General features: G+C 36.4%; 1 protein-coding gene and 3 long non-coding RNA genes across 4 annotated transcripts in view; 2 read left to right on the forward strand and 2 right to left on the reverse strand.

Moving 5' to 3' along the window:
- Positions 1–1371: 1371 nt before the first annotated feature.
- On the reverse strand, positions 1372–11169 carry LOC139357488 (uncharacterized). Its single transcript, XR_011610752.1, has 3 exons — positions 10813–11169; positions 7512–7610; positions 1372–1987 (listed from the first exon to the last, which is right to left on the reverse strand). It is a non-coding gene; the product is annotated as an uncharacterized lncRNA (long non-coding RNA).
- On the forward strand, positions 1981–5434 carry LOC105463300 (uncharacterized). Its single transcript, XR_976243.3, has 2 exons — positions 1981–2782; positions 3572–5434. It is a non-coding gene; the product is annotated as an uncharacterized lncRNA (long non-coding RNA).
- A 403-nt stretch (positions 11170–11572) lies between the features above and the next one.
- The window catches only part of LOC105463299 (solute carrier family 5 member 12), a 53752-nt gene continuing 37614 nt past the window's right edge, over positions 11573–27710 (forward strand). Inside the window, exons 1-4 of the mRNA XM_011710328.3 lie at positions 11573–11914; positions 20601–20666; positions 21970–22021; positions 23976–24043. Coding sequence (XP_011708630.1) covers positions 11576–11914; positions 20601–20666; positions 21970–22021; positions 23976–24043 — 525 coding nt within the window. The 5' untranslated portion in view covers positions 11573–11575. The remainder of the gene's footprint in view (positions 11915–20600; positions 20667–21969; positions 22022–23975; positions 24044–27710) is intronic.
- Positions 11904–27202, reverse strand: LOC105463298 (uncharacterized). The gene is made up of 3 exons (XR_976242.3): positions 26973–27202; positions 23367–23459; positions 11904–11979 (listed from the first exon to the last, which is right to left on the reverse strand). It is a non-coding gene; the product is annotated as an uncharacterized lncRNA (long non-coding RNA).

Consider the following 27710-nt stretch of genomic DNA (forward strand, 5'->3'; position numbering starts at 1 on the left):
AAACTTCTACTTGGACATCCCTGCGTTTCCATACATCCTCTGAAATCTAGGCAGATTTCCCAAACCTCAATTTTTGACTTCTGTGTACCTGCAGACTCAACATCATGTGGAAACTGCCAAGGCTTGGGGCTTGCACCCTCTCAAGTCATGGCCTGAGCTGTACCTTGGCCCCTTTTAACCACAGCTGGAGTGGCTGGGATGCAGGACACAATGTCCTTAGGCTGCACAGAGCAGGGGTGCCCTGGGACAGGCCCATGAACCCAATTTTTCCTCCTACACCTCTGAGTCTGTGATGGGAGGGACTGCTGTGAAGACCTCTGACATGCCCTGGAGACATTTTCTCCATTGTCTTGGTGGTTCACATTTGGCTCCTCATTACTTATGCAAATTTCTGCAGTCAGCTTGAATTTCTCCTCAGAAAATGGGTTTTTCTTTTCTATCACATTGTCAGGCTGCAAGTTTTCCAAACTTTTATGCTCTGCTTCTCTTTTAAACCTAAGTTCTAATTCCAAACCATATTATTGTGAAACATACAATTGAATGCTTTTAACAGCACCCAAGTCACCTATTGAATGCTTTGCTGCTTAGAAATTTCTTTCACCAGATGCTTTAAATCATCTCTCTCAAGTTCAAAGTTCCACAGATCTCTAGAACTGGGGCAACATGCCACCAGTCTCTTTGTTATAGCATAACAAGGGTCACCTTTGCTCCAATTTCCAGCAAGTTCCTCATCTCCAACTGAGAACACCTCTATCTGAACTTCATTGTCCATATCACTGTCAGCATTTGGGATTTTGGTCAATACCATTCGACAAGTCTTTGGGAAGTTCCAAACTTTCTTTCTTTCTTTCTTTTTTGAGATGGAGTCTTGTTCTGTCACCGAGGCTGGAGTGCAATGGTATGACCTCGGCTCACTGCAACCTCCAACCTCCGCCTCACAGGTTCAAGCAATTCTTCTGCCTCAGCCACCCAAGTAGCTGGGATTACAGGCACCCACCACCATACCTGACTAATTTTTATATTTTTAGTAGAGATGGGGTTTCACCATGTTGGCCAGACTGGTCTCAAACTCCTGACCTCAGGTGATCCGCCCACCTCGGCTTCCCAAAGTGCTGGGATTACAGGTGTGAGCCACTGCGCCTGGCCAGAAGTTCCAAACTTTCTCACATTTTTCTGTCTTTCTCTGAGCCCTCCAAACTGTTCCACCCTCTGCCTGTTACCCAGTTCCAAAGTCACTTTTGCATTTTCGGATATCTTTACAGAAGCACCGTACTCTACCAGCACCAATTTAATGTATTAGTTCGTTCTCATGCTGCTAACAAAGACACACCAGAGACTATGTAATTTATAAAGGAAAAGGATTTAATTGATTCAGTTTCACATGGCTAGAGAGGCCTCACAATCATGGTGGAAGGCAGAGGAAGAGCAAAGTCACATCTTACATGGTGGCAGGTGAGAGAGGTTGTGCAGGGGAACTCCCATTATAAAACTATCAAATTCCATGAAATTTATTCACTGCCACAAGTACAGTATGGAGAAACTGCCCCCATGATTCAATTATCTCCACCTGGCCCCACCCTTGACATATGGGGGTTATTACAATTCAAGGTGAGATTTGGGTGGGGACACAGCCAAATCATATGATTTGGTTGTGTGTGTGTGTGTGTGTGTGTGTGTGTGTCTGTGTGTATGTGTATGTATGTGTTTTAGGTTGCTTTAATTCCATGGGCATTTGGGGGCTTTTCTTTCTTTGGTGACTAAAAGTAAGTACATCAATAAGTCAGGTTTACTGGCAGAAATCAGGGCATCCAAGCATATCAGCGGCAGTGTGTGGGTTTTCCTCCACCTGGATAGGAATGCTTGTGCGTGTGGGAGGGTGCTTTTCCACAAGATGTCATAGGACGGTCCCTTCTTGATCTCAAGCATTTCTCCAGTGGAGACTTTGCCAGAGAGTGGGTGCTGGAGTATCAGAACATTCTGGAAACTTCTGTGATAAGAAACAAAGTACCAATAACTGGCCTAAAAGTTAGCCTGAGGCAATTGCAGGAAGTCAGCCAAATTTATTCCCTGAATTTATTCCAGTGTCTGATACATCTCCCTTCAAGAGAGAGTGACCATATGTCTTGGTTTTTGCTTAGGACAGTCTCAGTTTATGTCTCTGCTCGGTATTATAGCACGATTTTTTTCACTCTCAAAGTGTTAGGATGATGAATCATAAAAAATTACATCCTACCACCATTTATAGATGACCCTCCTATCATTGCAGCTCCACACTCCTACTAGAGTGCAGATATCTTGGGCATATACACCACATTCCATTTACCTTTGCACACTTCCTCAGCATAAGCTTTTAATCTTTTACATAGCTTCCACTCAATGAATGCTTGCTCTAGTAAATCAGCATCAACATTAATGTGGCCATAGTTAAAAAAAAAAAAAAGAAAGAAAAGAACTCAACTGTTACTAGTAGTATGTATGGATAAACTATTGTGTGGTAGACACTATGCTGAGCACTGATTTATGTAATCTTCGTACTTATAACTACTGGGTAAGGTAATCTATTTTACAAAAGATAAAGCTCAGAGACACTAAGTAATCAGCCTACATTTTATAGTTAATAAGTAATAGAGCAGAAATGAAATTTACTTGCATTTGATGTCCAAGCCCAAAATTCTGTTATTCTTCCTGCCTTGCCCTGACTACATATGCCAAGTATCCTTATAGAATGCATTTACAGTTTATAATACATCATAGTACGAAAGCCTCAAAACATCCCCTCAAGGTAAGTAATATCTTTATTTTAAGGTAAGGATTATGATGCTCAAAGGGTTTGTTTGCTTTTTTGTTTTGCTCAAGGTCAAAGGATACTTTTGCTCAAGTTTATAGACTAGTAGTAGAATTGGACTCACACTCAGTTTCTTTCACTTCAAATTCCACATTCTTTTGACCTGATATTAAAAAAAATACTCAAAGTAGGGAAAGAGATCACCCAGTGATATCCTTGGCCTCCTAATATTAGTTATGCCCTCCTCGTCCTATCGTCCTATTTTCCTTTCTCAGGAAAGGATAGCTTTCGGAGGAAAGCTCAAAATACAGAGCTTTTTGATTTATACTGATGATCAATTCTTAAAAATAAAATAGTGCATGTATTTGGTTCACAATATATTTTCTTCAGATTGTTATCAAAAGTAATTATGATTAAAAATCTCATAGTATTTCTCTCCTAATAAAAAATTTTTTCTAGTAAACCATGTTTTTCTCAATAGAAAAACCACAGGTATCCTAAACATCTCACAGACTTCAAGCAAAGTCTAATAATTTGAAAACATACTTAGCAGAGGCAAGAAGTGGGATCCTGAACTTGGAATGTAGTAGATAAACATAATCTCACCCATATAGGCAGTTTTACAAATAGTTATATTTAAAAATAAGTAGAAACCAGCTTCTCCAACCTGTGTTTGTCTCATGGAGGTACTGGTATTGTACACTTCCCCATTAATCTTTCTTTCTAATCCTCTAGAATTTTAAAATATACACAACCAGAACATTTGCAAATGTGCTTTCTTTACAGATTCTCCAGGTTCTGGTTTGTGATTTTCCATTACACCGTTGCTCCATAGGTGGACTACAATAATGCTGACTTGGGAAAGCTTGAAACATTTGCAAAGTGGGACATATTCTTGTTTCCACAGTGTAAAAATAACTTGAAGTTAAACTTAGAAGATACAATGGCTGTAAATACCTACCAATCTTGTCCAGCTCGCCTTATTTTGTTGTTATTGTTCTGTTTTGTTTTGTTTTGTTTTAGACTTTTAGCAGGCTGAAGCCATGGTTTTTAATTTCTGTCTCTAGTGATAAGCGGAAAAGAAGGATGAGGAAGGGGCTTTGCTGGCCCAACCAGAAACAGAAGCTAAGAACCCATGACTGTATTCTCTCTTTTAGACACCCCTGCATCACAAAACAAAGATGAATAAAGATTTTTTTTCACACATTTGTAAGAACATTTGTAAGAATATTTCCAACCTAAGGTGCAAGTAGCTCATGTGAAAAGATAGAAAGAAATGATATAACAATGCACAAAACAAGGGACTACATCAGTGCAATGAAATAGAGAGGATTTCCATAATTTAGACATTACACAGAATTTCTAGATATAGAATAGAGCAAATATCAAGGGAACTCCAAATCAGAAATTTGGCTTTTGTCCTCCTGGGTCAGGAAGTATTATAGGTGATAATATAGTAGCTTCTGTTTTACTTTCCTAGACTCTGTTCTTTCCAGTATAGTATTGGAAGTTGCAGATGTTGAAATGTGATAGATGTAATAACAATAGCATTTTTGAAATTCCTGTGATATGCTTCCTGTAGTTGACACATATCTTTAATTCTCACAACAGACCAGTTAAAAGGGTCCCATTTCCATTTTAAAGATGAGTATGCTAAGTACCAAAGAAAGGAAGTAACTTGTTCAGGGTGATAAAGTTGGCAAATAGCCGAGCAAAACTTTGAGTCTGGCTTTATCTGATTCATATGCCTTCAGTCTTCATTCTTAATAAGAGCTTCCACTTAATGAGCACCTAAGTACATATCAGTCAGTTGACATTTATTATTTCATTTAAGTTCGTAAAATGTATCCCCAAACCATAAGCAGGGCCACCAAGAGCAACCTTCATTTTAAAAAAGAGCTATACATAAAATAAAATAAATCCAAGCCACCCAGAAAGGGAGTAAAAACTTTACATAGGATTTGTATAAGTATGCCTATAGTCAGAAAGGCAGGTTGGAAAGTTGTGCTAAATTCTTCTGGCAGCTTTCCCCCTACCATACCTTGTCTATGGATTAGGTATAATCCTGAGTTCCACGATAAAGAAACTTCAACTCAAAGAGTTAAAGCCACTTTCCCCAAAGTTGTTAAATGGCTGAGCTGAAACTTGAATTCAGACTTGACTGATTTTAATGTGAGGAAAAGCATTCCTCATTAATTGAAGTAATTTCTAAATAGGCACCTGAAAAGCTGACTTCTAATGGGAATTCTATTTATGAGTAATTTTCCATGCATCATGACCCAAACCAAAACTTTCCAGGGTCTGGCAACTTAGTGAAGAAATCAAGGCTTTTCAGAATTTTCAGATACATGAACACACACAAACATCACTAAGAGACTGAGCACTTGAAGAAGAGGAGTGACCTGAGGCTGGACCTTCATTATTATCACCTTAGTCACTTATAAAGGAGGATAGCAATGTCTTTGATTTGCCACTAAACACTTGAGAACATAATTACTCATATCATGGTAGTATCAAAAGAAAGTCTTGCAAAAATGTGTTGAACAGTAGTAACTATAACATATAGTTTTTTAGCAGTGACTCAATTGGGTGATAATGTGCATCATATAAATGGGATACATTTATTTGTGTATTCCCAGTGATGGCAAATATTCACTGGTTTTCAGTTTAGAAAATATGCAAAAGTCATTTATTCAGAGTGATGCCTAGTGATGGGCCAAGGTGGCATAAAGAACACTGGAATTGCCAAGAAAAGGAAGACTGAAGAGTTCCATTGATAACTGATAGAATTGCCTCTGAGCTTGTGTGAAGTGTATTTCCAAAGAATTTGAGTAATAAAAATCACTCAATATTAAATCTTGTTTGAATTTAATTGAAGTTATATTTGTTTATAAAGTATTTAAGAATTTCTTCCTTTTTTGAGGCCTATTCAAACATCCTGTTTAAGTACCTACAAGCCTGAACCAAATAAGGCACTTCCCCTTCATGCTTATTTAGCAAAATTGAGCCCTTGTTGATCATGCTGGTTTCCCCTTTGCCATTCTACAAAGGCGTGGACGATTGGGATCCATGAGACAATTAGCCAAGGACCTTGAACTTCATGCTCAGTTGCCCTCCCAACTGAATATTCTGCTTAAATGTTCTACTTGTTTACTGTGGAACAGTGCTGGCATTAGTCTGTTTTAATATTAAATAATATTCTCTGCTGACCTTTCTGAGTGGACTCTGAAATTTGCCTCTCAAAAGTTTGAGTCAACATCTCTTTTCACATTTGTTAAGTGTCTGTAGAATGTGTGAATAAATGTTTAGCCACAGTCACATTTAGTTACAATGAATTATAGGAATCGGATAGGATGGAATATAAATTCAGTTTTTATTTTCATGGAAACATGTTTGTGAACAGATAAATATTTCAACCTAAATAAAATCTTGAAAAAATGTCTTGTTTTTTTTTTCAATAAAAGAGGAATTAAACATAAACTGTGAACATGGAAGAGACTCCTAGCATTCATGTAATTTAGTTTAATTTATTGAGTGTCTACTATGGGATAGGAACTTCTAGATACTAAGAGTACATTGGAGAGTAAATAGATAAAGTCCTTTAGGGGCTTACATTCCAGTAGAGGGATGCTAGCATTTAAAATATATAGTATATTAATAGAGGATACATTTCTTGGATAAAATTTACAGCTGTGAAGGGAGATTTTGAGTGTTAGGGTCTGCAATTTAAATAGGTTGATCAAGGAAGGTGACATTTGAGCAGACTTGAAAAGGTAATTTAATTACTTACGTTGATTTAATTATCTTGCTATTAATCTGATATATTTTCATTTTTACAAACGTGGCCACTAAGAATCAGAGAAATTAAGTGATATGTCCAAAATAACAAGATACCTTAGTAAGAGACTGTAAAAAGAGACTTGGTCTTTTGTTATGGCTAAAGAATGTTTTCCACTTAACACAAATAGCCTTGGAGGGCAAACATTTTTCTAATAAGGGTATTTGAATAAAACTGGAGTGTCAAATCCTCAACTCAAATTCTTCAACCTTTCAGCATTCTCACATTACCCTTCCCTTTGAGAGAGAGAGAGAGAGAGAGAGACAGAGAGAGACAGAGAGGAAGGAAGGAAGGAAGGAAGGAAGAAGGGAGGGAGGGAGGGAGGAAGAAAGAGAAAAGAAAGAAAGAAAGAAAGAAAGAAAGAAAGAAAGAAAGAAAGAAAGAAAGAAAGAAAGAAAGAAAGAAAGAAAGAAAGAAAGAAAGAAAGAAAGAAAGAAAGAAAGAGAAAGAAAGAAAGAAAGAAAGAAAAGAGAGAGAGAGAAATAAAGAAGAAAAGAAAAGAAAAGAAAAGAAGAAGAGAAAAAAGAAAAATAAAAGTAAGCTCAACCTTCGGACTTTGATAGAATCAAATACCAAGTGGTCTTTTCCTCTTCAACCTCAAGACCATAAAGATCCCAGGAGATCTTTCTCGTTTTCTGCTTCTGCTGTATTCTCTATGTCCTTTGTGAGTTTTACTTCCATCTCTACCACCATTTTGAGCCTAAAGTGGAACACAAACTTCTTTCCCTTTAATTTAATGAGAAAATAACAATGCAATGTCAATGATGTAGCAAGTTTTCCCTAAAGGTTGAGAGTAAAGAAGGAATTTATCCCCCAGCACAGCACAACAAAAAGTAATACTTAATATGAGTTATTCCCGTTATTAAAATCTCATCAGCTCTTCCTTACACTATGATATTTTTTGAGAAATGTCCGTGCCACCAGCCAGATTTTTGTGCCACTTCTTTGTCTTCACTCCTACGACATCTCCAATATCATTCCCATGGACTAAAAAGAAAAAAAAAATTAAAGGTCTGTTTATTTGCAAGCAGAGTTCTTTTATCTTCCCCACCTGCTCATCAGATTGACTCCTTCTATATTCATAAAGATACCAGCCAATCAAGAAGCTTCTGTTGTGGGCCATATATTTTATAGCCTACAGGAAGAGGAGGACTTCTGGATTTGTAGTCTTTTCTCTTTTATGATAAAATTATTGGACATGGCAGTTGCTATTTCTATGAAAAGCAAGCAAGCAAACAAACAAACAAACAAAAATTCATGGACATGGTTTTTTCCCTATCAATCTCTGTAAGCAGAAGTAAGCATTATATTGAATTATCCTCTTCAGGATAGGAATTACTCAATTCCTCCTGGAAGGTGGCAATGGCCACAGTTGCTTTGCAGTTTGTTTTTTTAAGCCATAATTTCTGTTAAAGTGTAGTTTGGCATCACCAATTTGCCTCCCAGGAATTTGTTTGACAGGCATGCTCATTGAGAGAAAGCCCTATGGGGAAGACTACTTTCACTATTTCAATTAAGCAGCTTATTCACATTGTGAGCAATTCTTTGAGCCATCCTTGATATTCATTGAAGTGAAATATGTAAAAATTATTATAACAGATTAATTTTTCTGAAATGTAGTTTTAATCTTGCCACTTTCTAGTTTAAAATAATAACAGGGCCAGACGTGGTGGCTCACACCTGTAATTCCAGCACTTTGGGAGGCCAAGGTGGGCAGATCACCAGGTCAGGAGATCAAGACCATCCTGGCTAACATGCTGAAACCCCGTCTCTACTAAAAATACAAAAAATTAGCCAGGTGTGGTGGCAGGCGCCTGTAGTTCCAGCTACTTGGGAGGTTGAGGCAGGAGAATGGCGTGAACCTGGGAGGTGGAGGGGGCAATGAGCTGAGATTGTGCCACTGCACTCCAGCCTGGGCAACAGAGTGAGACTCCGTCTCAAAAAAATAAAAAATAAAATAAAAACAGAACAAAATAATGGCCATTTTATTCTTCTACACCACTCCTACTCCCATTGGCTTTGAGAGCAGATGAAGGAAGACAGCAATTTAATGAAAGTCTAGTCTCAAATGGCCAAGACTTATTCGTGCATTTTCTTCTCTTTCATCCTAGGCCAAAATAACCATGGTGTGCAGAGTTCACTCTTAGCAACATTGAAACAATGGTGTTTTTTGTTGCATTTTGTTTTGTTTTTAATGCCCCATTTTTCCAGTTCTTTACCTTTTTCTCCTTTGGTAGCATTTAATGTCATTAAACTCTTTCTTTCCCATTACAACTTGCTGCATGCAAATTGCTGAACTATTTTACATTGCAGAGACTACTAATGTTAGCAATTACAAATTTAACTTCTTAAGCATGTGGGTGATTGAATAGCAGGACCTTGTTAAGGCCATGTAAAAGTAACAGGTGATGGTGTTTATATTCTGTCAGGATCTCAAGCCTTACACGAAATGAGTGAAAAACAAAAGGCAATGTTTGGTGCACATGAGAGAGGGTAGAGGCGCTACAGGGATTTCTTCAGGTCAAAGAAGCATATTTTCCCTCCATCTTCTCTGTATATTAGCATTTCTGATATAGCAATGTGCCTTCTAATTGATGAGGTCATTGAATATACTGGGTTGTTTTTTTTTTCACCTGAAAAGTTACGAATAATTGCTGCTGTGCTTTACAATCTGCATGAACTTTTCATGGAGTGAGTCTTTATGGAATTAAGAAGAGAGTTTGAGGACAATGAATGCTACCAAAGGGAGAAAAGGGTAAATATGTAGAAAATAACTGAAAATTAAATTACTGAATAGATGCTGTGCCTTATAATCAACAAAATGTTGAAAGCAAGGAATAAAGAGGCATAAAGATCCCTTCACATCCCAGGTATTAGCCACTCCACTCCCTACTGCTTCAAAATTCAGGACTAATTGGAGTCATGTAGATAGTACTGTACTACACAAAGTTTAATTAAAACCAGCAGTGCTCACTAACTCTTTAGTTATAGGTTTCTAATATATACCTTTAGAACCTTATTGATGATAATATTTTGAGCCATTATTAACCTGACCTATACAAGGGGGTTACATGTCCTATTGATTGAATATTAACAATTAGATAGCTTAAACATGAAGCTATAAAGTAGTCAAGTCTCTGAAAGCTAAATAAAGTTCCGATTTTCTGCTGAGATCACTACAACAAAAACCTCATATATAATTGGAATACCTCATGATACAAATAATTAAAAGCACAGGTTAAGGTAAATATATGAAAGACCAAGCTTTTCATTAACATTTATCGTATCAACTCTCCAAATATAGCAGAGGAATTTAAACAGAGGACACAGATAGCTTTTGGGAGAGTCTTCATATTTTTATTGGTAACTAAAAGTATATTTAAGCCATTTGATTAGCCCTTTTTGGGGTCTAATTCAAATTCATGAAGCAAAGATTTATTTAGTTATCCAGATGCAAAAAGCAAAATAAAAACAAAAAAAATTTGTTTTTATTGTTGACTGGAAATGTTTCTGTCTTTGGGCATAATGGATAATTTTAGTTTTCTTCTTTTTAAAAATTATTTTTTATTTTCTACAATGGCTATAATTTATTGGGTATATGTACTAGACTTTGCTTCTGTCTTCAAGGAAATGGTTATTTGCAACAGCTGACAGACTCCTACAGCCAGTTACATAGAGATTCCCTAAAATAGGCAAGATGATGGCAGACTACAAACTGAGTACTAAGGGAGGCTACGTTCTATAGGAGTTGACGTGGAGAGGCAGCAAAAGCTTCATAGAGTAGAGAAAACTCGTGCTGGATCTTGTAGAATAGACAGGCTTTGTAGAGGTGGAGATGGAGAAGGCCACTGAAGAAGGAGGAGAAGCAAGAACAAAATTAGAAATTGCACTGGAGGTACTTTGGAACAATTGATGGAGTTTAAAGAGAGCAGAAACAGGAATTTACAACTGGGTTGTTACCTTCCTTCTCTCATTTGTCCTGGTCCTAATTCTAACTTAGCCTGTGGGTACAGTTATTGTAACCCGGTAAAAATAAGAGAAAGACAAGTAAAGTTGAAGGCTATACATAATTTGTTAATTAATGGCAAATCAATTTTTCTGAGTCCTAGTGGAAAGAAAGAAAAACTATGATGTTCAAGAGTTCTCTGCTGTAAGCACAGATAGCAGCCAATGAGGTAGATATTATTACCTTTCATTTTACGATCAGGACGAAGAGAGTCAGGAAGTTTAAGACTGAAAAACCTTGCAAGGTCTTACTATCCCTGTGTTCCAGGTGAAGTTCAGAAATGTTAAATGACTTATGAAATGTATCACGGCTTTCTCGTGGTTGAGCCAGGACTCGAGCAAAGGTCTCTGGATTCCTAGTCCTTTGCTCCTTTCCCTCCACAGCCACTGCTTCAGACAATTGCAGGCACACAGCCTTCACTTTCCCTTCCTCAGGAGGAAGACACTGCTGAGGATTGTGTTTGCATTTTACAGATTCCATCTCACGAATTAAAAATGCTGAGGTGGTCAACTGTTATCAATTCTATGTTTCCCAGTAATGTTTAACCTTAAGTTAGAAAAAAAAAATCTAAGAGATAAAACAGCATGTTATCTGGCCAGTCCATTCCACCCCCAGTGGTTATAATTTCAGAACACTTCTGAATTCCTTCTCCGTGGCTATGCTTTAGGAGAGGAGCAGACAGCTCTTTGCCAGGGTCAGATTTCAGATTCTCATCTATTGGTGGCAATACCACCACCAGATTCTTCTTTGAAGTCAACTTTTGAGATCTTCCTTAAGTACACCTTGGTGTCTGAAGATTCGCACAAGTGCCTCTGGTAATCATTTTCTTCAGGGAATCACAGCCTCTCCTCTCAGCAAAGCATCCACTGTACTGAACTTTGCTTTTGAAAACGTCTTCTTCCTGATACCTCATTGAAAGAAGCTCTCTGGTGTCATACTTTCCAGTATGGAGGCGAAGAACTTTGCAATTTGGGATTATGTTGTATTTGCAGCCCTCTTTTTGGTTTCCTCTGGAATTGGGGTGTTCTTTGCCATTAAGGAGAGGAAAAAGGCAACTTCCCGAGAGTTCCTGGTTGGGGGAAGGCAAATGAGCTTTGGCCCTGTCGCCTTGTCTCTGACAGCCAGCTTCATGTCAGCTGTCACGGTCCTGGGGACCCCTTCTGAAGTCTACCGCTTTGGGGCATCCTTCATAATCTTCTTCATTGCTTACCTATTTGTCATCATCTTAACATCAGAGCTCTTTCTCCCTGTGTTCTACAGATCTGGTATCACCAGCACTTATGAGGTAAGATGATTTCTCCATTCTTCTCTGTTTTGTTTTGTTTTTTCTCATCCTCTTGATGGTAGCACCTGGTAGTTGAAGAACACTCACTGATTTTCAGGACAATTACACATTATGAGAAAGACATTAAAAGGGTTTTTTTTTAAAAGCCTAAGCTTTGGAGAGAGACATATCTATTTTCCCATCTATAGAAAGAAAATAATGATGACAATCCCACAGGGCTATTTTAATGATTAAATGAGAACCTCTATGTAAGCACTTAATGTATGGTCTCATTTGTAGGAGGCTTGCAATAAAGAGGGCTGACGTTATTTTTTATTATTATGAACATCATCATTCTGAAAAGCAAACAGAACATCTATCATGAATATGGCAATTTTCCAGCTAAGAAAATTGAGATACAGATAAATGACCTAGTTAAGATTTTTGAATAGTAAAGTGACCTGAGAACCTAATTTTTTCTGTATCTCTACTTAGTGGCCTTTCTGTCAGAGAGTAGAGGGCATTTTAATACAAATTATAATAAGACTCTAATTTTTAATGAGGGAATGGAAATATTTTTGAAAAATACAAAACATATTTTAACAGGAAGGAACTGCTAAATAATACAAATATGGGAATTATTTAATGAGAGGGAAATGAGATAGTGCTGTTTTGGCTTTACAATGATTCTCAATGAAGACATCATGTTCAAAATTGAATTTGCATGCTCAATATAGAAGTGTGATAAAAAATAAGTTTCTATTAATAAGGTGTTTATTTTCATTATCCGGCATCATTCCTACTAAGTCACTGCAGAAGACTCAAAAGAGACCTATTTTTTTTTTTTTAAATCTGTATGCTAAATGACTATGAAACATTATTCTAGCCTCCAAAAGCCACTCAAGCAAATGAACACTTTTTAGGAACTCTTAAAAAATATTATTGATTCCACAGTTTTACGGAATGTAATTTTTATGACTATACTCAGTAAATATTCATTAAGCATCTACTCTTAAGATACTTAAAAAGGCACTCTTCTTTTCTTCCATTTATTTATTTATTTATTTATTTATTTATTTATTTATGAGATGGGGCTTTTGCTATGTTGCCCAGGCTGTTCTCAAACTCCTGGGCTCAAGTGATTCTCCTGAATCAACCTCCCAAGTGTCTGGGACTACAGGAGTTTGCCACCACGCCCAGCTTGTTCTAGGCATTGTCGTAGCCCTAGGCATAAAGCATTGCACCAAGTTCCTGCTATCATGGAGCTTACTTCATAGCAGAGAAGGGCAGTCAATAAACATATACTGTGTAAGAAAATTATAATACAAATGTATATGGTATTTAACTAGGTGTTAAGTACTTCTGTAAGTTCCTTATTGTGTTAAGTCATTTGGCCTTAAAACAATCTTTTTTAGATAGGTACTGTCACCTCCTTTTAACAGACTAGAAAACTGAGGCATATAGAATTAAGTAACTTGCTAAGTGACATAAAGCTAGCAAGTAACAGTTTTTCAAACCAGGCAGTCTACCTTTATATATCATATGCTAAATAACTATGCTATCCCGTCCTACAAAAAAAAAAAAAAAAAAAATGGAGAAAAAGTAAAGTAAATAGGATGAGATAGAGAGGAGGAATGCTGGTATGAGTGGAGAATGTCCATATTCATATATTCATAGACAGTGATCATATGAAACCTCAAGAAAAAAAGGACATCTAAATGGAGACTGGAAGAAAGCAAATAATTGCACCAGACAAGGGAAGTACATCTCAGGCTGAAGGAGTCACAGATGCAAAGGCCCTAGAAAAGGAATGTGACTGACATGTTGAAGGACAGCATAGAAATCAGTGTGCTTGGAGAAGACAGAACAAAGGGGACAATGGTAAAAGATAAGATCAAAGAGTTGGGAGTGCCGAGTTACATACAGCAGGGGTCTCAGTGGGGCTGGTGCCACACAGTGGGAGTAATTGGGATATTTGTAGGCTATTTGGTTGTCACAATGATTAGGGGTCACCACCAATGTTTAGGGAGTTGAGGGCAGAGACATCAGATGTCTTTCAGTGTGTAAAGACACACATACAATGAGTAATTTCACTCTGCACTGCATGATATTTTAAGGCTGTAATGCTCAAAAACTACTGCACATAATAATATTACCTTAGTACATAGTAACTTTACAATAAAAAGTTATACACACACAATAAATGAGTACATTTTCCAGAAATTAAATGAAATTAAAACATTATCTTAAAATTATTGAACAATTTACTTACTTTGAGCAATCTGTCTATTCCATACATGCTGCTCAATTCATGGTTTTAGTAAAATGACTCAGTTACTGTAAAAACAACTAAACCAATTGCAATTATGTAACTGAGGAGATTTGATTCTCTTTTTAAATCAATAAATTAGTACAAGTATTGAAAATATAAGGACTTGATTGAATTTAATTTACTAAATTGTTTTCAAAATATTTGCTATTTTTGCCTCTACATGTTTTTAACTTTTTAGTGACCTAATAGTAAGTAATCCAGAGTGTGTAAAGTAGACATAAGGTTATTTTGAGATTACCTCTTGTTTTATAAAAATTGGCATTATGGCATGCAAGTTAAAAGTATGGACTCTAGGTCAGGCGTGGTGGCTCACGTCTGTAATCCCAGTACTTTGGGAGGCCGAGTTGGGGGATCACCTGAGGTCAGGAGTTCGAGACTAGCCTAGCCAACATGGCAAAGCCCCATCTCTACTAAAAAAAAAAAAAAAAAAAAAAACACCCACAAAATTAGTCAGGCATGTTGGCATGCCTAATCCCAGCTACTCGAGAGGCTGAGGCATGAGAATCACTTGAACCTGGGAGGTTGCAGTGAACTGCCGAGATCCACTGCACTCCAACCTGGGCAACAGAGTGAGACTCTGTCTTTAAAAAAAAATAAAAAAGAGTATGGACCTAAACTCTGTTGACTTGACTTTCAATGTTAGCTCTGCTACTTGCTAGCTGCATGACTTTGGCGTAAACTACTTAACTTTTGTATACCTGGTTTTCACATGTATAAAATAGTGGTAATAAAAACATCTATCTCAAAGGATGTCTGTGAGGAGTAAATGATGTATTGTAAACAAATACGTTTAACAGAGCCTGGCAAATAGTAAATACTATGTAAGAGTGTTGCATTATTATGATTATTGTTGTTGTTGCTATCTTCAAATTTATACCGCTTAGTCTGTCTGTAGTATCTTAAGTTTCTGTTTCTTTCTGCAGCCTCCATTCTCTAGTAGTTATTGAAAGATATGCTTTCTAGGGTCTTTTTAAATGCCAAAGATTGAAAGAGGTGGAATCTCTTTATCCACCCTGTGAACTTTGGCCAGTTTTGAGACTTGCTTTGACCACTAGAATGTAGCCAAAGTGATGTTCTGTGAGCTTGGAGCCTAGGCCTTATGAGCCTTGTAGCTTCTGCTTTTGTCGTCTTGGGATGCTGCCCTAATACTGCTGTCTAAGGAAGCTAGCATAGCTGATCTAGCTTCAGGAGTAGCAGTGGACACATAGAGAACAGAGATACCCAGCCAACAGCCAATACATGTTACCAGACCTGTGAGTGAGGCCATCTCAGACCTCTCTCCATTGATCTTCCAAGTTACTGAAGCTACATGAGAGTCCTGATGAAACCAGAGAGATCACCCAGTCTGTCCTCAGAGTTATGAGAAATAATAAGTTTTTGGTTTTTGAGCCTATGAGTTTGGGGGTAGGTGTTATATAGCAATAGCCAACTGATTTAAATGCCTTGATATGCAGTGGGATTTCAAGACTAAGATATGCCATCTGCGCTACTTTATCACTATCCTGTCACAAGTCAAAGCATAGGGAATTCTTCTCACCCTCAAGTGATAATTTAGGCTTATCTAGTTTGCAATATCATATATTTTCATTATGTCAATTGTACAGTTTATTATTAGTCTCATAATATTATCTTCACTTTAAAGTTATTTCCTTCCTTCTCTTATCATACACTAATAAATCCAGTTTGTTATTATTTACCTAATTTAATATTGGCTTATAGGCCAATGCCTACCTGTTCTCTCATTTTTTCTTGGACTTCTTGGCTTCTGAACTACTTACTTCTCTTCAATTTCAAATTTTCTTTATGATAATGCCCAGGCTACTACTTCACTGTGTTTTCTTGTACAGTGGTTTCTGAGCATTTATACATTACACACTTTTTTAAGGTAAATGCTTTCCTTTTAGTTCTTTAAATAACAGTGGCGGTATTTTAGTAATTATATTTATATTTTGAGAAATTCGATGTTTATCTATAAGATATTATTGAATACTATTTCAGCAGAGTAAATGGTGCTATATAATATTTGTTGTAAAAGAGATATTTAGGGTCTGAACCAACATCATGGGGCCTCTTAGGTCATCATAGGGATTAGCTTTTACTTTAGAAATGATGGGTTATTACAGTGTTTGGGAAGAGAAGTGACATGATGGGATTTGTATGTTAAGAGGATTACTCTAACTAGATATTAAGAATAATTATAGGGTTTTTACTGCTGAATCGGGGAGGTAATTGGGAGTGTACTTACATAATCTGAGCAAGAGATGATAGTAATAGGGTGGTAAGAGAGGATGAATGCAAGTAAATTTGTTTTGAAAGTGGGGGGCAAGCACCCAGATTTCTTTTATGAATTGGATGTGGGGAGGGAGAGAGAGGAGTAAAGGCTGGTTCTATGTTATTTGGGCTCAAATCAACCTGAAAAGTAGAGTTGGTATTTCCTGAGATGGAAAAGAGTATGGCTGGATCAAGTTTGGGGTTCTGAAAATAATCCATCATAATGTTGGTCAATGTCACCTCAGGTATTTTTATAAGCAAGCATGAAGCATGCAACTTCTCTGTTGCGTTTTTACTTTTGACAATAGGAATAGCTTATATATACACCAAAGTTGACAACTGAATGAAGTAGTGAATACGTTGAAAGGAAAAGTGGATAAATTATTTCAGATATCGAAGTATGCAGTTGGAATAGTCTTTCTTCTTTCACAGATGAGAATCCTGAAGCATAGATCATAGAGTGAGATGCCAGCAAATATCAAACTAGAATTCAAGGAGCCTGATTTCTGATCAGGTCTTTGTTCATATAGCTTTTCCCCAGTACTGTCTTTGTAATTTTACTGGGTTGACTGAATTGAGTGGAACTTAACTGAGATGTGAAAACCATTTATTTTTTTCAAGATTCCTATAGCAATATCCTCATGGCTTTACTGTTTTTCAGGATTCATTGCCCCTTAGGTTTTCCAGAATTCCTCGTGCCACCCAGTACCAAAGCTAATGCTACAGGTTTTTGGTTTTAGTTACACCTCCCCACTTCTAGTGCCAATCTTTGTATTCATGGTTATCTATCACTATGTAGTATACTACCCCAAAATAAATGTCTCAAAATAACAATTTTATCTTCTTACGATTCTGCAGATTAGCAATTTTGCCTGGCTCAGATGGGCCCCATAAAATTGTGCTGGTCTCACTTGGGACCATCTCTGTGACTTCCATAAGATAGCAAGTTGGCTAGCAGCTTGCTGGCCTAGGGGAATGCAAATGAGACAGCTTGTCCTTGTTACCTTTAGTCTCATCCTCTTGTAGGCTATCCTGAGTTCTTTATGTGATGGAAAAGAGTTCCTCTCAGAGAGAGAGCACACCTCATTACAGAAGCATTTTCAAAATTTTTACTTGCATTATATTTACTAGAAATGTCTCTGTCTTAAGTTGCATTCTACTAGAAGCAGATCCTGAAACAAGGATTTGAATGCAAGTTTATTTGGGGGGAAGTGATTCTAGTAAGCGTTGATAGACAAGTGGCAACGTGAGACATAGAAGAAAAAGATGCCAATAAAAAATGTAATTTTGAGCAGGTTACCACTGTGAACAACTGGGGTTCAATCCAACTGGGGATCTCTAAGAGACAATATAAAGCATGTCTCAGGATTGTCCTCACTGAAAGGCAAAAAGCCAGGGTATTTTGTTTCCAACTCCATTTAGTCATTGGCTGAGTACCAATGGTAACACCTGCAAGCCTTTCTGATCTGCCCTATGGCCTTGTGCAAAGGCTCAGAACACTCTCAAGCAGATAATCTCAGGCACATTTAGATGCCATCAACATGCACTGGAACAGTGAATGCCAATAAACTATGGGTGTTGCACCCTCCGTGACCACAGCAGTCATTAAATCCTACTATAGCTCTAGTTCTGTACTTGGCATTATCATACCTCCCACCATTTGATCCATACAACATCCACTTTTAGAAGATAAAATCATGGCTTAGTGGCAGAAAATAGTCTTCCCAAGGGCACAAGATTTGAACCTAAGTTGTCTTCACCACAAACATTTCGCAGTGTTTTCTACCTTACGATATTTGAGACCGCTGACTCCTCACTGACTTCCCTTCCTCTGTAATATTTTCCTTATGTCTGGTGCCCTCATTCACATATTCACTGGAGTATACATTCTGGTTCACAGAATGTATCATCTGAAGGGAGGGCCTGAAAATACGGCGGTTTTCTACCTCAGGTTTGGGAGAATCTGGCAGGATAAATTCAGAATGTGAGTTAGTATAAAATGGAATCACAGTTCTGCCAAATGTCCTTTGTTTCAAAGAAGGGCCCATTGTAAGCCATGAAACATTTATCTATTGTTTCTAGGGAAAGGATAACTCGGTTGTCAATCCTTTATTTAATCAAAGTGAATTTTTTAAATTCAGAAAAAAAGAACTACTATCAAGTAGAAACTACTAGCAAGAAATTTAATCCTCAAGCCAACTGATACTTTAAAACTTTATTTTGTTTTTTCAATACATGTTTATTATAAACTGAAAGACACATATTAATGTCTTCTAAAATACTTACTGAGAAAAACCTTTCCTTACCGCCAAAACAGCAAATCAAATCCTACTATTTAGTAAGTTCACAGCTACTTTTAGCTGTGAACATATCACAATTGAACATACCACAATTGCAACTTTACTTTTATTAGTATAAATATGTGTTAATAGTCACTTCATCTAATCTGTAAGATCCTCTATGGTATGGACTATATCATATTTACTTATCATTTTTGTGTCAGAATGCAGTATGTAAAGCAGGTAACAAATATTCATTGAATGAATGAATATGTAAATGAAAAAGATAAAAATGAATAAAAGAGAACAGTACTTGTATATATCAGGGATAGTAAATGTGGTAGGCTGAAAACAGCATACCTTCCCCAATATATATCCAGGTGTAATCCCTGAAAGCTGTGAATATTACTTAAATGTTTTTTTTGTTTCAAAGGGATTACTGCAAATGTGATTAAAGGATTTTGAGGTGAGAAAGTTGTCTTGGGTTATCCAGAGAGGCTATATATAAATACAATCACATATATCCTTATATGAGGGAGGTAGCGGGAAATTTGACAGGCAAAAGAAAAGGCAATATAACTATAAAGGCAGAAATTGGAGTGATGGTAACCAGAAGCTAAGGACTGCCAGCAGCCACTAACAGCAGGAAGGCAGGAAGCTGACTTTTCCTTAGAGCCTCGTGTAGGAGCCTCCTGCTCACACTTTGATTTTGACCCAGTGAAATTGATTTTTAACTTTCGGTTTTCAGTACCGAGAGGTAATAAACTTCTGTTGTTTCAAAACAACAAATTGGTGCCAATTAATTTATACAGTATTAATAATAAACTAATACAGTGAGATAATCAAGTTCAACACCAAAATACAAGATAGCAACTGATAACCACAAAAAAGTCTTAGTATTAGTGCCATATGAGCTCAGAGGATGAAGTATGATCAGGGCCAGGAATAGCAATTGGGCTAATGCTTTCATCTATGATCTAAGCCTTGAGTTTCTCACCTGTGAAAGAAGAAAGGACTATTTCAACTGCATAATTCTATATCTGAAAGAACGTATTTACTTTTCCTTCCGTCTATTGACAGATGACTAAGACTTTGTGAAATTTGGGGACAGTGGCTCTTATATTGAGAGTTCTGCCTAAACAAAGGAAAGGTCTGAAAAAGCACAAAACATGTTAGCTGAATGATAAACAATAATTGCATGTGGAGAATAAATTATGTGAAGGTTAGTGATATGATTTAAGAAAGGGAGGGTGTGGGTCCGACAATGGAAGGTTTGGAATATCAAGCCTGGGATATGAACTTTGTTTTGTCAATGATAGAGAATCATTGAAGAATTTGAGAAAAAGAGCAACATGATCAGAGCTCTGCTTTAAAAGAATTGATATGGGAGATATGTGGTTGATAGGATGAGTGGGCAAAGATTGGTATTAGGGAGATCAATGGGGGTGCTACAACAGCAATCCAGAAAAGAGAAAATAAAAGATTGAACTAAATTTGGGGCAGCAGGGATATAAAAGGAAACAATGGCTTCAGTGGGTCCGCTAGGAAGACTTTTGGGCAGAAAGTCAATAGAGTTGAATTTTTATTCAAACAACCCACTTCTCTTCTCTGACCATCATGAGAAACATGAACAAAAATTGAATTTCAATAGATCTTTGACTTTTAACAATCCATGCTTTTTCATTCCTGTTGCTTCTAAGGATACATATCATAAAATCAAATTAAAGTACAAAGCACAACAGACGATATACCAAGATAAAAAGGACTTTCTTAGCAGCTCTTATCTAAACCTCACTGACTCTGCATGTCTTTCTGTTTCCTTTAGTACTTACAACTACGATTCAACAAACCAGTTCGCTATGCTGCCACAGTCATCTACATTGTACAGACGGTAAGGGGTCATGGCTGCTGCAGATGTGGAAACTATGAGGTTACTAGATACAGGTTTGTTTATTTTGGGGGCAATAAACTTAGCTAAAGGACATTTAATACTCAGAAGACACTACTTTCTTCCAAAGATAGCACTTTTAATCTGTACTAAAAATAACAAGCAAATGTATATTGTATGCCACAAAGGGAAAAAAAGCCATCTGTGTGTGTGTGTATAAACCACCCACATTTTCTTAACATGTATTTCACTGCTGTTTAACCTGTACCAGTTGCTCTAAGTTAGATATGAAATGGTCTGGTAAATAGGGTTTTTCTTTCTTTCTTTTTTTCTTGTTTGTTTTTAACCATTAACTGAGTTGAAGCAGAAATACCTATTTTACTGAAAGTCATTTTAAGACAATATTCCCAGCGAATACTCCTACTTGCCTCTCTTCTCTCTTATGAACTCCTTTCACACCCTCCCAGCTTTGGGATGTCTTCATGCTGCTCCAAATTTGCCCATGGCACAGCATTGGTACACTTCCTACTACTCACCAAGTGCTTTCTGCTAGAAGATAAGCTTCTTCCCTCTTTTTAATCGAAACTCCCACTCACTGACTGAAGAATTTAGGCAAGAAAACAGGAGGAAAACCATGCTCATTTACCTGCCCATAGATATTTGCCTTTTAAACCCCTAACATGAATCTCTGCATGGTGAAATTCTAAATAGAAACTGGAGAAACTGGACCTATTTCCAGCAGGGTGGTGGTTGCACTTCTGGGAATTAGAAGATATATTCATTATGGAGATCACCCATGTTGTTAGTCTTCCCAGCACAGTACTTTTTTTTCCCTCACAGATTCTTTTTATCTCACCTCTAAATTCCGTATTTCAGTAAACTGCTAAAATATGCTTCTGTTCCTTAGTAAAGCTTCTCATGAAGTCAGTAGAGAGTACATTGTGATGCGTGTATCAGGAAAATGGGTAGAAGGAAGATGAATCAAAACTTAAGTAAGTCTATTTTTATATCCCTTAGATATATCCCTTAGAGATATATCCCTTAGAGATATACAAAATATAACCATAGTATCTCAAAATTAGTAGCAATTTTGAAAACCCAACTCTCTTCCTCCATCTAATGATTACATCCCCTCTACAAACTACTGATAGTGGTGAGCAACTTCAAAATTAGAGTGGACGGGAATGCAATGTTTGGTGAACAAGTTGAAGAGAATACAACTCTAACATCAATAAAGAACTTTCCAGGCAGTTTTCCTTTCTATGTCACTTTCGCACTGCCAACCTGATTCTTGTTTCTCTACCAGATTCTCTACACAGGAGTGGTGGTGTATGCTCCTGCCCTGGCACTCAATCAAGGTAAGTTATCAACATTCCCTTGGCACATTTTACCATTTTTATGCCTGAATTCTAACCTTGGAGAATTATAAATAAAATACTTTGTTGGGGAGATATTCTTCTGGTTAGGGGATTCTGAATTACTATTAGGAGTCATGACATAAAGCTCTAAATATTGATTAAACTTTGAAAATAATGCAAACAATTAATTACTTGGTTTTGACTCATATACTTCTAGACACCAATTTTGATTGCTTTTGCTTGTTTGGGATTTGGTTTTGGTTTTTAAATCATTGGAATTGTGGAAGTTTTGGTATTGTATATGTTGCTAAGTATGGTCATCTATAATATATGGACTTCAGTGATCTCATGAAGTAGATAATCTCAGTATAAGAGTAAAGCTTGCTTGTAATAGTTACACTAAAATATATAGTTTGTTCTTTCAAAATAATATAATCCTATAAACAAAAAGGAAAGAAATAAAAGTCAAAGTAAACTTCACAATGACGCCTGCCATATTGAAAGTCCTCAATATTCCATTTAATTGGGCTATGTGCTTATATTGAGAAATATTAACCTCAGAGTCAGTGAGGATTAGATAAGAGCTGCCAAGAAAGTCCTTTTTATCTTGATATTCCTCTGAGTTTTGTGCTTTGGACTTGTAATCTGATTTTATGATATGTATTCTTAGAAGCAACAGGAATAAAAAAAGCATGGATTGTTAAAAGTCAAAGATCACTGGTAGTTAGAGAAATGCAAATCAAAAACACAATGAGATACCATCTCATGCCAATTAGAATGGCGATCATTAAAAAGTAAGGAAACAACAGATGTGGGAGAGGATGTAGAGAAATAGGAATGCTTTTACATTGTTGGTGGGAGTGTAAATTAGTTCAACCATTATGGAAGACAGTGTGGCGATTCCTCAAGGATCTAGAACCAGAAATATCATTTGACCCAGCATCCCATTACTGGGTATACACCCAAAGGATTATAATCATTTTATTATAAGGACACATGCATACATATGTTTATTGCAGCAGTATTCACAATAGTAAAGACTTGGAACCAACCCAAATGCCCATCAATGATAGACTGGATAAAGAAAATGTGGCACATATACCCCATGGATACTATGCAGCCATAAAAAAGGATGAGTTCATGTCCTCTGCAGGGACATCGATGAAGCTGGAAACCATCATTCTCAGCAAACTATCACAAGGACAGAAAAGCAAATACCACATGTTCTCACTCCTAAGTGGGAGTTGAACAAGGAGAACACATGGACACAGGGAGGGGAACATCACACACTGGAGGCCTGTTGAGGGGTAGGGGGCTAGGGGAGGGATAGCATTAGGAGAATTACCTAATGTAGATGATGGGTTTATGGGTGCAGCAAACCGCCACGGCAGATGTGTACCTATATATGCTAGGTACGTTCAATAAAAGGATTGTTTTCCTAGAAAAAAAAAGTCAAAGATCCATTAAAACTCAATTTTTGTTCATGTTTCTCATGATGGTCAGAGAAGAGAAGTGGGTTGTTTGAATAAAAATTCAAGTCTACTGACTTTCTGCCCAACAGTCTTCCTAGTGGAACCTCTAAAGCCATTATTTCCTTTTATATCCCTGCTCATGGATGATGTTTGGGTGATTTCAGAGTACTCAAACTAACTTTGTTGAGAAAAACAGAAACTCAAAAGCAAAACATTTGGATCAAAGATTGGAATCTACAAAATCTTAGGAGGAAAAATTTGACTTAACATTACGTAAAATGTATGGACTAGCTAGAAGTATAAAAATATAACAAAAATAATATTTCTCGAAGGTGAGAAAATTTAATGAGGGAAAACTCTAATTTGATTTTATTTTTGCCTACAAAGAACACTGATAAAAATATTGTGTCTTTTTCCTCATAAAATTTGCTCTTTAAATTTTTCAAGGAAACTTATTTTAATATATTTTTCTTCTTTCCTAGTGACTGGGTTTGACCTCTGGGGCTCTGTGTTTGCAACAGGAATTGTTTGCACATTCTACTGTACTCTGGTATGTATCTAGCTGTGAAGAAGTATTTAACACTACCTCCTAATATGGGGTAAGGGCACATCTCCAGCAACAGACATCTAATTATAGCGGAATTTGTTATTCCAAAATTAAGCAGAAGTATGTCGGCTTATCTGTCACAGTTTCCTGAGGAAGGTGCTGTTGTTTAAAATTCTTTTCATTATCAACCTTTAAGAGAATTTAATCTCTGCACTCATTCAAGAAAATCATGCCTAAGAAGAAAAAAATCTAATGAAAAAGTCTTCTTGATTAGAGAATAGGTGAACCTATGCTACTTCTGAGAAAATAGTTTACTCATTCATGGCCCTCATAAACCATAGATGACACTTATACTTTACACTTTATACTTCACTGTCTACTGGTTGAGAAATAACAAAATGTACATACAAGTGAGCAATGATGGCTGCTTTTTTATAAACTTGAGAATTTCGCAGCTTGTTTTTGTCTTGTATTTCTGGATAAGCCTGGATTACACTTACCATTTGGCTTTACACATGCTCTGTTTTTAATTAAGGAGCCTGAGTCGTATTGGCAGCATGTTTATGTAATTAATACAATTATATATAGTCTAGTTCAACATTCATTGAGGACCTATTGTTTGCCCATTCCCTGTAACTGTAATCTTTATTCTTCTGAGTCATTTTACCATGTACGACCTATAATTAACCAGTTAAGCATGTGGCAGTGGTTCCCAGACAGTTGAATTCTCTTTCCTTCACTATAGATAAAAATAAAAAAATATATATTTTCATATAGCAGATAATTCATGTATTTTGGTGTTATGTGCATATCACCTACTCTTTGTAACATCTATTCCGATTATATAACATCCTGATCTCTCTTTTTCATACTTGTAAATTCCATTATTTATTTGCACTTAGTTTTGTCTTCATTTTTAAAAATTTCATTCTCATTACCATAATTCTATCCCAGACACTCAACTCTTCCCAGCTATGCTAAAAAAATAGGATCTTGCTTCTCTTACCTCTAATCTCATGTAATAGATTAGTTGCTCTGAGGTACCTGTCCAGAGAAGGACAGCTAGATGCTGGATATAACAATTTTTAATGCATTGCTTGTCTTGAAAAAGCTATCATAGCTCCCTAAGTAAGTGTTCTCCCCCCAAAACAAAGTAACAAAATAATACAAAACAATTTAAAACATATTAATTATCAGGACTGATATTTGGAAGGAGTGTTGTGGGTAGACAGGATGCATGAGGCTGACTTGAAGGCAGGTGGTGATAACAGTACTACTACTATTAAGGTACTGAAATTTGGGTCAGTGAAAATTTAGGGAAACTGAGCTTGGGACCATAACATTAAGCTAGAATCCTTGAGGGGAGCTGACATGGTTTTACTTCAGTGATGTACTTCAAATTTTTCGAGGAAAAAGTGCAAATCCTCTCTGGAGGAATAATCCAACTTAAGACTATAAGATATTTACACACAGATAAAGATCTAACGATAACTTTAACAAAATATCATAAAAAATACGAAATAGAAATTTACTGTGAGTGAGGATCAGCAAAGCAATAAAGATTTAGCCTCTCAAGAACAAAATACTTTGGTATTAAAAGATATTGAATAAAAGAATAGATATGCATAAACAGCTTAAATAAATAAAGAATGTAATTTCAAAGATGAATAAGCATCAGGAATGACTGACTACACAATATAATTATTATTATAAAGAGCAAATATATTTGAAGAAACAATCAGTATGATGGAAACTCTATCCAAATTCTATCCAAAGAAATAACCTAAAGAATAACAGAGAGACAAGAAGATGAAAAATGTGAAATAGAAATGGAGACATATGGTGGACAAAATTCACGTCCAATTGGAGTCTCAGAGGAGCGTACAAAGTCTCAGAGGAGGTGAAGTAGTGTTTCAAAAAATTATGGCTTGTAATTGTTCAGATATGATAAAATATAAGTACATATAGATTTAGAAAGTGTAACCTTAAAGCAGAAAGCAAAAGAATAAGTTTATGTCTAGATACATTAGTGAAACTGTAGAACGGCAAATACAAATGGAGGACCTGAAAAAGAGCCAGAAGAAAGAGAAAGAGATACTTAAAGAGCGACACTTAGCAACAACAATGGAAACCAGAAGCAGTGGAATAATATATTCAAAGCATTGAGGAAAAACTATTCCAGACCCAGTCATAATTGTGTTTTTGACAAAACTATCTTTCAGAAGTTGAGTGTCAACAACCAAAGAGAATTTAGCCCTTACAGATCTTCCCTAAAGAAAAATCTAGAGGAGATACTGCGGAAGAAAGGGAAAACATTAAAATATGACAGTTTTAAACAGAAGAATTGATAAGAAAATAAAATAGTAAACATTTAATGAGTCTAGTTAAACTATTTTTGGTACTAAATGATAATCATTATTTTATAATTTATATAGTATTAAATGTTTTATATTATTGTACAATTTAAAATATAAAACATATCAATAATTATGTTCATAATTATAATTATATGCCACTTTGAAATTAAGAAAAAAGAATTACCCCCAAACTATATAACAATAGCATGTAAATCAGGAAGGGAGTACTCAGACCTAAATGTTTTATCATCCTTGAATTTCTGGGGATTACAGCATTGCTTAAATATTAACTCTACATTTAAAATGCATGGCAAAATTTCAAGGGAACCCATTTACATAAAATAGTCAAAGTTAAGAAAAATGGAGTTTGAAAAAGCAACCTTCAATTCATCAAAGCAAGAGAAAAAAGAGGAAAACAAGCATAGCCAAAGTAGGACACATAGAAACGAAAAAGCATGACATCAGAAACACATCCAGATATTTTTATAATCACAATAAACTAAAATGAACTAAATTTACTACCTTCTAACTGGTTTTATGCTTCCAGTCTCTTCTTGCTCCCACACCCCACATACCTCTGTCAGATTAATCTTCTTAAAATATTCATTTCTTCGTGCCACTTTACTGATCTAATTCTTTCCTTACTTCCTATTGTTCACAAGATAAATTATAAGCTCCTTAGCCTGGTGTTAAAAATCTTTCATTCTGTGAATCCAATCTACCCATATAATCTCTGTACCACACCTCTGTTCTTCTCTGTTGTCAAATTAGAGGCTTCACCTTTGCTCATATTGCAGTCTCTTTACTGTGCTAAGCCTGTGGATGTATAAAATATTTAAAGTAACAGTGAAAGAGAAAGTGTTTGTTGCCATCCAGGGTTCTGTAGTTTAGTAGGGCAAACATTAGGCCCCAAACAAGGCAGTTTGATTAAATATGTAGGTGACACACAAGGTACCATCAGTATTAAAGAAGATAAGTGTGTGTGTGTGTGTGTGTGTGTGTGTGTGTGTGTGTGTGTGTGCGTGAAAGGAGGTGAGGACTCTTGCTGTATGAAGAAGTCAGACAAGTCTTCATGGTGTCTATAATGTGCCTTTTGATTAATATCTGATAAAGTGGTTTGTTCTCTTGCCTTATGCCAAGTTTATGCAGATTTCTGCACAACCAATGCCAAGTATCCTCTGAAAACAGAGGCCTTTGCCATTTTGTCTTCATAGCACTAAAATCTTATGTTGAGATTTGGGTTTGGAAGGCTTAATGGATTTAAGAAAATTAAGCTAGTGCTACCTAGGAGGTAAGAGGTAAGAAATTTATTA

This window comes from Macaca nemestrina, chromosome 12 (genome assembly GCF_043159975.1).
Source record: "Macaca nemestrina isolate mMacNem1 chromosome 12, mMacNem.hap1, whole genome shotgun sequence".
In the NCBI taxonomy this organism is placed as follows: Eukaryota; Metazoa; Chordata; class Mammalia; order Primates; family Cercopithecidae; genus Macaca; species Macaca nemestrina.